At 46.2% G+C, this 8443-nt stretch overlaps 1 protein-coding gene across 1 annotated transcript; it reads left to right on the forward strand.

Annotated features, from left to right (window-relative positions):
• On the forward strand, positions 1 to 933 carry LOC310920831 (olfactory receptor 14A16-like; the record flags this gene model as incomplete). Its single annotated transcript, XM_083880879.1, has 1 exon — positions 1 to 933. One exon carries the CDS (start codon positions 1 to 3, stop codon positions 931 to 933), a length of 933 nt encoding a protein of 310 aa, XP_083737005.1.
• Between the last annotated feature and the right edge of the window lie 7510 nt (positions 934 to 8443).

Genomic DNA, 8443 nt, shown 5'->3' on the forward strand with positions numbered 1-8443 from the left:
ATGTCCAACAGCAGCTCCATCAGCCACTTCCTCCTGCTGCCATTGGCAGACACGCGGCAGCTGCAGCTCCTGCACTTCTGCCTCTTCCTGGGCATCTCCCTGGCTGCCCTCCTGGGCAACGGCCTCGTCATCAGCGCCGTGACCTGCGGCCACCACCTGCACAGCCCCATGTTTTTCTTCCTGCTCCACCTGGCCCTCACCGACCTGGGCTCCATCCTCACCACTGTCCCCAAAGCCATGCACAATTCCCTCTGGGACACCACGACCATCTCCTACTCAGGATGTGCTGCACAGGTGTTTTTCTTTCTCTTCTTTATGGGAGCAGAGCTTTGTCTCTTGACCATCATGTGCTATGACCGCTACGTGTCCATCTGCAAACCCCTGCACTATGGGACCCTCCTGTGCAGCAGAGCTTGTGCCCACATGGCAACAGCTGCCTGGGCCAGTGCCTTTCTCAATGCTCTGCTGCACACAGCCAATACATTTTCCCTGCCCCTGTGCCATGGCAATGCCCTGGGCCAGTTCTTCTGTGAAATCCCACACATCCTCAAGCTCTCCTGCTCACACTCCAAACTCAGGGAATTTGGGATTATTGTGGTTACTGCGAGTTTATCCTTGTGTTGTTTTGTGTTCATTGTTTTCTCCTATGTGCAGATCTTCAGGGCTGTGCTGAGGATCCCCTCTGAGCAGGGACGGCACAAAGCCTTTTCCACCTGCCTCCCTCACCTGGCCGTGGTCTCCCTGTTTGTCATCACTGGCACATTTGCCTACCTGAAGCCCCCCTCTATCTCCTCCCCATCCCTGGATCTGGCCCTGTCAGTTCTGTACTCGGTGGTGCCTCCAGCCCTGAACCCCCTGATCTACAGCCTGAGGAACCAGGAGCTCAAGGCTGCAGTGTGGACACTGATCACTGGACGATTTCAAAAACATTAAATTGTTTGCCAATTTCTGCTTGTAATAAAAATCATCTTTGATTTCTCTTGTTTGGTTGGTTGTCTAGGCTTTTTTCCTGTGTTTTAGTTTTGCCCAAAAAGTGAGGCCATTATTTGTGCCCTTTCTTGTTTCGTTTCTCTCCACATTTTCTGTGGCCCCAGACTGTGTAAATGAGGATCTGTGCTCTCAGTAACTTTAAATGAACGAAAGGATCTCCCAGCAATGTTTTCACTTGGGTTCCCTCTTCTGTTTCCCTTCTCTGCAGCTGCAGCAGCAATGTCTGTGTGCAGAGCTGGGGGAGATCAGGGCTGGCACAGCAGCTGTGCCCAGGAGCAGCAGCCCTTGGTGTTGCCAGTGCTGCTCCCATGGCCCTGCCCCACTGCCCTCCTGGCCCTGGTGTTGCTGTAGGGCCTGAGGGCTCTCAGGGCCGGGCACAGGGCTGGGGGTGGCAGTGCCGGGGCTGCAGCAGGGACAGGCCATGGGCACTGCTGGGGCAGCGCTGACGCCTCAGGGCAGGGCCTGGGGGCTCCAGGCTCCTTGCCCAGGCTCTCTCCAGAACACGCCCAGGCCAAGGCTCAGCACAGAAAAGCCCCATGAGCAGCCCCAGGGTGGCCGTGGGCAGGCTGGGGACAAACAGCATGGCTGGGGCTCTGCAAGGGCCCTGGGGGAGATGGGAAGGAGCAGCAGAGCAGGGGCTGATCCATCCCCACTGCACTGGACACCCCAGGGCAGCGTCCCAGAGCGTCCTCATGCACTTGCCAACAACATCCCCCCTCTGTAGCCCTGGCCTCTCCCCCAGCTCACACAGGTGCAGGATCCTTGCAGGCACAGACAGGGCAGCACTGGCTCAGGAGCCCCTGTTTGCAGTGCCCAGAGCAGGCCTGAGCACCCCCATGGTGTTGGTGTGGGGAGCTGAACCTGAGGGAGCACAAATGCCATCAGCCCCTGGGGCCAGGAAGGGCTGGGAGATGGGAGGGAAACTCCTCACTTTTGTCATGGCCTCTGAGGTCACACGGAAAGTTTGTTCCCATGAGCTGTGAGTTTCCTGTCCCACTGCAGATGTTGTTGCTCAGAGCCAGGGCTGCCTGGCAGCTACCTCCAAACTTCCCTGATAATTTCCTTTGCTTCACCTTTGCTTTTTTTCTTCTTTCCTGGTTCAGATTTATTCCTAGTGCCCATCCTTGTCCCCTCCCCTGCAAACAACCCATCCCTGTTTGTCCTTTCTTCTCTGACCCCACTCCTCATTTCAGTTCCTGAGCTGGCACCATGAGAACATCCTTTGGGGATCTGAATAATCCTCCAAGTGCTTCAGGAATTGTCTGCAGCATCCTGCAGTGCCTTGAGTTAAGAAATTAAAGAGTTAAGATTTTAGCTAAGGGATAGAAGCCATTTATATTGATTAGGATTTATTTTGGAAGAGTAGACATGAAGTGGAAATATCAATAATTATTAGATGCTTAAGCTAGAGCATAGGTAATATATTACTTGTTCATTTTAGCTGTGTTGGTACAAGGAAATATGATAGATGGACCACTTAGATAATGGAAAAAACCATGACTGCACCTGGACAAAAAAACTATTTGAACCAAGCAAGAGAGCTTGGACTATGCCCAAGAGGTCATGTAGCCTGCCCACAAGATGAAGGTACAAAGGTCACTGTGAGGAAGACATCTCTGACTTCATCCTTCAAGGCCACTGACCCATTTCAAGGACCACCAACCCAATTTGAAAGAAGAATTTCGCAAGTGTAAATGTCTTTGGGCTCATTTTAATATGAAGCAGGGATAGGCAGTGCTAGGATTATGCATATGTATAGGCATTTGAGTAATTGAGTCAACAGGTAAGACTTTTGTAAATAAATAGAGGGCTAGAGCTTTGTGATTGGTGTGCAGGTCTTTGGGAGGCTACTCCCATGCCATCCAACATTGAATAAAGCACACAACTTTCTAACTTTAACTAGTTAGAGAGTCTTTTGTGCATGATCTTACCAATTTTATGCAAATCAATTAGCAACCATGACAGGACTGGGTTGTGTTCAGCTGTGAGAGCAGTTTGGGTCATGGACCACTGGGGGGATATCTCTCCAGGGATATCCTATTTCCAGGGATCTCCCTGGAGAGAGGGTTCTGCTCCCCAGCTGTTCATCCAAGGACAGACAAGGGCTGCCAGAACTCCTGAAAAAACAGTAAGTTTAAAAATTGAAACTTGTGACCTGTAAGGTGTACCTGTGGCCAGGAGGCTGTTGGTAGGTCATGGGAGATGTCCCACACTCAGCTCAAGCCCATGTAGTCTGCTTGCAAGTTACAGTGGGATGGGTTTACAGCAGAAAGATTTGTCATGCCATAGAGGGCTCGCTAGCAGTTCAGAGCAAATTGGCTAACAGTTTGGGGCAAATCCTTGTTTATGGTTGTTATTTTATGATCTCTTGTCATTTTAAATGTGTCCTGACTGTCAGAGGGACTGTGCAAGTACTTGTTGAGACCTACCCTGGGTACGAAGGACTCGAGGTGTTCTGACCCGCGGTTCTGTCTTCAGGCGACTGACACGGCCGGGAATGAATGAAGTGAGTGGGGTGAATGCCTAAAGCCCTGCATAGCACTGCATGCTGTGTGAATATTTTATTCCTTTGTAAAGAGGCACCTCTCCCCACTGTGACTGTGGTGTGTATGTACTCCTGGTCACAGCAGATGGTATTTGCTGTAACAGCTGGTGTTTGGGCTTAAACAGAACAAAACCCGGGAGGCAACAAGGACGGCATTTGCTGTGACACTCAGTGCTTGAGTTTAAACAGTTCTCTCCTTGTAGCATTGGAGAGACTGTTCCAGTATAGTATTTTTGTAAGTTTTTTCCACGGGATTTGTGGAGTCGTGAATGCTTTTTAGACTTTGGTTTTGTGAAGTTAGGCAGCTTGTGTGAGAGTGGCTGTGGCTTTAAGAGTTGTGGTGTATTTTTGAGGTAATGCTGACTTCCTGTGTCAAAAGTTATAATTGCAGCAAACTAGTAACTTTTAGCAGGTTGTGTTGGTGTTTGTTGGTTTGGTCTGTTGAAAGTGGCAGTTGAAGCTCGAGCCTGAGCTGACAGGGTCTGGCTGTCTAAGCAGGCCCTTTTGAATGGTTTCAATTTGAACGAGATGAGTTTTTGAATGTGACAGGGGACTGGGTCTTGATGTGATGAGAGGACAGAAGGACAGAAAAGGTGTTTTGTGGAGGATTATACTCAAGCTGAACTAAAAATAATTTGGCTTTTGATTGGGAATCTCCCTTGATTGAGGGAGGACTTAGGAACCCATTGTGGTGGGGACGAGAGGGAGTAATTCCTTGTTTTGTATGTAGCCTGACAATTTTCCTTTGGAAACTAGACTGGCATCCAGCTTGGGTTTTTCTTTGCTGTAAGGAGTGTGAGAGGAGGTGGTATTGTGTATCCTACAGATGAAGACCTGCATGCCCCAGGTGCATTCCAAAGCTGCTGTTATATTATAACTGGGAAGCAGCAAATGCTGAGTGTGAAATAGTAAATGTAGTTTGTGGAAAGAGTTGTTTAGTTTCTGGGATTTGGGACATGGATGTTTTTGAAGAAGATTGGGAAAAGACAAAGGAATGGTGTAAGTTTGGCAAAAGGGAATAAAGTCCATTTTTGTAGTGGTTTAATTGTGATTTTTAGAATTTGAGACACAGAGGTTGTGTTTGCGCATTGTTAAGAGTTATAATAGGGGTGTCTTTTATATGGGAATTATTACAGATGGTGGTTTGTGTAGGATTTGTGCAGGAAGCTATTACTGCTCTTCTGCAAATCAGCACAGCGAGTGTGCCCAGGGCCAGTGGGGACAGTGCTCTAATTGAGATGATTGTGAACTGAAAATTTTAAAGTTGGTGTGCAGGGAGTCACACCAAGTACCCGAGCAGTGGGTTGTGTGGGAAGAAAACTGGGAAAGGACTGTGAGAGCCTGTGAAGTGAAGTTTGGGTGGAAGCAAGATAAGAAGCAAAGAAGGAGATAATATTAGTGTAGAGTGCTGGTTTTGTTAAGGGCTTTTAAGTGGCAACTGGTTTGCAAAGAAAGGCAGTAGTAGATTGTTTGAGTTATTGGAAAGAGAGTTTTAAATATTTTAGGTAACCCAGCAAAAATAATTAAGACTAAATGTACTCAAATTTTTATATCCAGAGATTTTTCCAATTAAGGTAAAAGACCTGGGATAAAATAAAGAAACAATGGGAACTAATCAGAGCAAAGAGGTCCCTAAAACTTGTCCTTTAGGATGCATCCTGACAACCTGAAAGGAACTGGTGGGCTACAGTGGTAGAGAAAACAAGAAGGCCCTCGTTAAGTTTTGTACACAATGGTGGCCATTTTACAGGCTGGAAAAGGGCATGAGATGGCCACCAGCTGGGACCTTAGACTATGAGATGTTGTTACAGCTGATGCTTTTCTGAAGACAAGAACAAAAGTGGGAGGAAGTGCAAAGCAGGGAACCCCTTAAAAATATGGGAAGCTGGACAGAGCAATGCAGATCCAACCAATATGGTTAACATACGTTCTCCATTTATCCTGTCTAAAATGGCAGGTTATATACACTTCAATATAGTTTACAGTTACAAGTATTTTCTCATTGGTATACAGCATAAGGAAAAATGCAAACAGACATTGTTTATTTCATTCTTAATGTGGCTAAAGTGTTCACACTAATAACTGTACCTATTAATATGTAGAAAAACCACTGTCCCTCGCTGATACCTTAACATAATTTCTAACTGCTCCAAAGGCTTCACAGGACTGAATCTGGGGCCCAGGCTGGGGTAGCTCAAACCTCAACCCAAATATAAATCATGCCCTTGTTCTCTGAGAAATTCTGCTACGATTCCCCCTTTTTCTTTTTGAGCTACCCAGACTGACTCAAAGGCATGGCTAGATATTTTTCACATGCACAATAACAAACAAGGCACAATAAGTAAAATAACTACAATAACAATAAAAAGTTTAATACTAAACTGGACTAAGTCTTTGATCCAACCAGCAAAACCCCATGAATTGAGCCATTTATCAAAAGGAGTGCTGACAACTACAAGTTTTCCCATGTTGCTCTTTAGCTGTGGAAGTTGCTTGTAGATTGATTGAGAGTGGTCAGACAGATTCATACAACACATGCCTTCAAACTCTTCACACCCATGTCCTTGGGCAAGAAGAAGGAAGTCAATGGCGGCTCTGTTTTGAAGAACTGCTTGGCAGATGCTTTTAACATCCGTGGCAAGTTCACTCAATATATTAGATGTAATATTAATTTGTTTTCCTGTCCAGCATACCAAGGTTTGCAACAGTGTGAGAGCTTGAGCTGAAGCAACTCCTGGGGAAAAAAACTGACGCCAGTATTACAGCTGGACTCCCCTATAGAGACTCCCACTTGGTCTTTGCAATTGGGGCCTAGTTGGAGAACACAACATCTGGTTCATCAGGTCTTCTGAGACAATCCAAAAATTTGATGAATGGTGGGAGCAAACAGTATTAATTTGCCAAAATAGCATGGACCTCCTGCAGCTCTTTGAGGTACTGCAGACCAGGCTCAGTCCCGACAAATGAGGAAAATTCCTGGTGGCAATTTTCTTGCAGCACCTTTTAACGGTGCTACAGATTGAGGCCAATTATTACAATATTCTGAATAATTATATTACAATGGGGATTTGGGGGACCACCAAGTGTTGCCATCTTTTGGCTGCTTTTCTTTCGTATATAACAAACTTGATTTTGCAACATGATGGGCAAAAATTAAACAATAATTGCCTTGCACAGAACCAAGAAGATCAAATTCTTGTGGCTCAGTACCCATAACTTTAAGATTTTGTGCCACTGCAACAGCTTGTGCTCCTAAAGCATTCTTTGGAATTTTCTGGGTTTCACACCAATTGACAAAACGAGTGCTGGAGGAACCGGTGGGCCTATTGCACCACACGTTCCAGGCTTCATTCAAATTTGAATGTATTTTGGCTTGAGTCCAAGTTTTGAACTCTGCTATTAAATTCAATGGGACTTCAATTAAACAGGTATGAAAAGGTTTGGATGGTGTAGCTAAAGACAAACAAAATGAATCTTGTCTAGTTTGATCAGCTCAAGTGACCCACATATTTTGTCTTTGGTCAATGTCAAGCACTCCAGATACTTTCTTTGGCAAAACACTGCTTAAAACAAACATTCCAACCCACAACATTTTTCTGACATTTTTTGATTATCTTTTCTAGTTCTTAGTCAAGGAAAGACAATAGCTGGTTATTATTGATTCTTAAATACTAATTACAACTTATAATAAACTAAATCTTATAACTATGATTACATAAACTATTTTTTCTGCACACTATAAAGTCAATTTTCCTCAGTTTCAGAGTTGTCACAGGGTGTTCCAGGTAAGTCACTGTTATCAATGTCATTATCACTGCTGGGTGGTATCATTGATTGAAACCATGGAGGATGGTGAGATGAAAGGGGAGGTCTATTCCTTTGGAATTGCTGGCAGCGACACCTGCTGAGCCAAAGGAAAAAGTGACGGTGCTGGGGGAGCTGTCGGCAAGGATGGAAGGGGGTTGTGTTCCCCCTATGTCCAAGGCTGAGGAATTACAGTTGTTAGTTTTTCTAATTGATCTTGTCGGGTTGAAAGCTCAGCAAGCTTAGTTATTATTTGTTGTAATTCATTGCACGCTGTAACTTTTTCTGCGACTGCTGTTTGCCTTGGGACCTGGAACCAGAACTCTCAATCTCTGCAGTTTCTGAATCAGAGTCCGTGGGGAGGGGACATTGTGCTGCTGCTGTGCCACCACAGCTCTTGCTGCTGCTGCTGTGTGAGGCAGGGCTGTCCCCCCTCACGTGGCCTCTGCCACCTCCTTATTCTCAGGGGAGGGGGGGCTGCACCACCTCACTCCCGTCTCTGCCTCGCACTCCGCCCCCTTCCTTTGTCCCCTGGGCCAGCCCCGTCCCGCCCTCGGCTCCACCTGACTCCTCGTCTTTCACCACACCCCAGAGTGGGGCGGCTGTGCCACGTCCTGTTCTCTCTCAGTCTGTCTTGGCACCGGTGGGGAAACTTCCTCCACCTGAGACATGTGATCTGTCACATCCTGCAGAGTGGGACTGAGCGGTGCTATTGCACCTTTCATGGGGCGGGTGTTATAAACACCACAGAATTCACAACCCTGGAGGGTTTCTGTACTTCCTTTCTTTCAACCACCACCCCTTCAAAAGCCTAAATGGCAGCCTTGGCAGCCTTTTTTTTGGCTGAGGCAGTTTGCAAGGTAATTAAATTTTTTTTCCAAACCACGCTGAGGTCCTGAGCTATTTTTTTTGTCTTTCCTGACTCCAATAGCACAATCCCACAGCATGTCACCTATCTCACGCCACTCTGTCACACTAAACACCAGTGACGGTTTGTTTAACTTGCCCTTCTTCTTGGCCCAAATGGCTAACTATTCTAGGTAATTTTATTTTATTTTTTAACCTCTCTTAGAGATAATATTCAAAAAAAGCCATGTTACTGTT

The sequence above is a fragment of the Zosterops lateralis genome (genome assembly GCF_965231275.1).
Source record: "Zosterops lateralis genome assembly, chromosome: 31".
In the NCBI taxonomy this organism is placed as follows: domain Eukaryota; kingdom Metazoa; phylum Chordata; class Aves; order Passeriformes; family Zosteropidae; genus Zosterops; species Zosterops lateralis.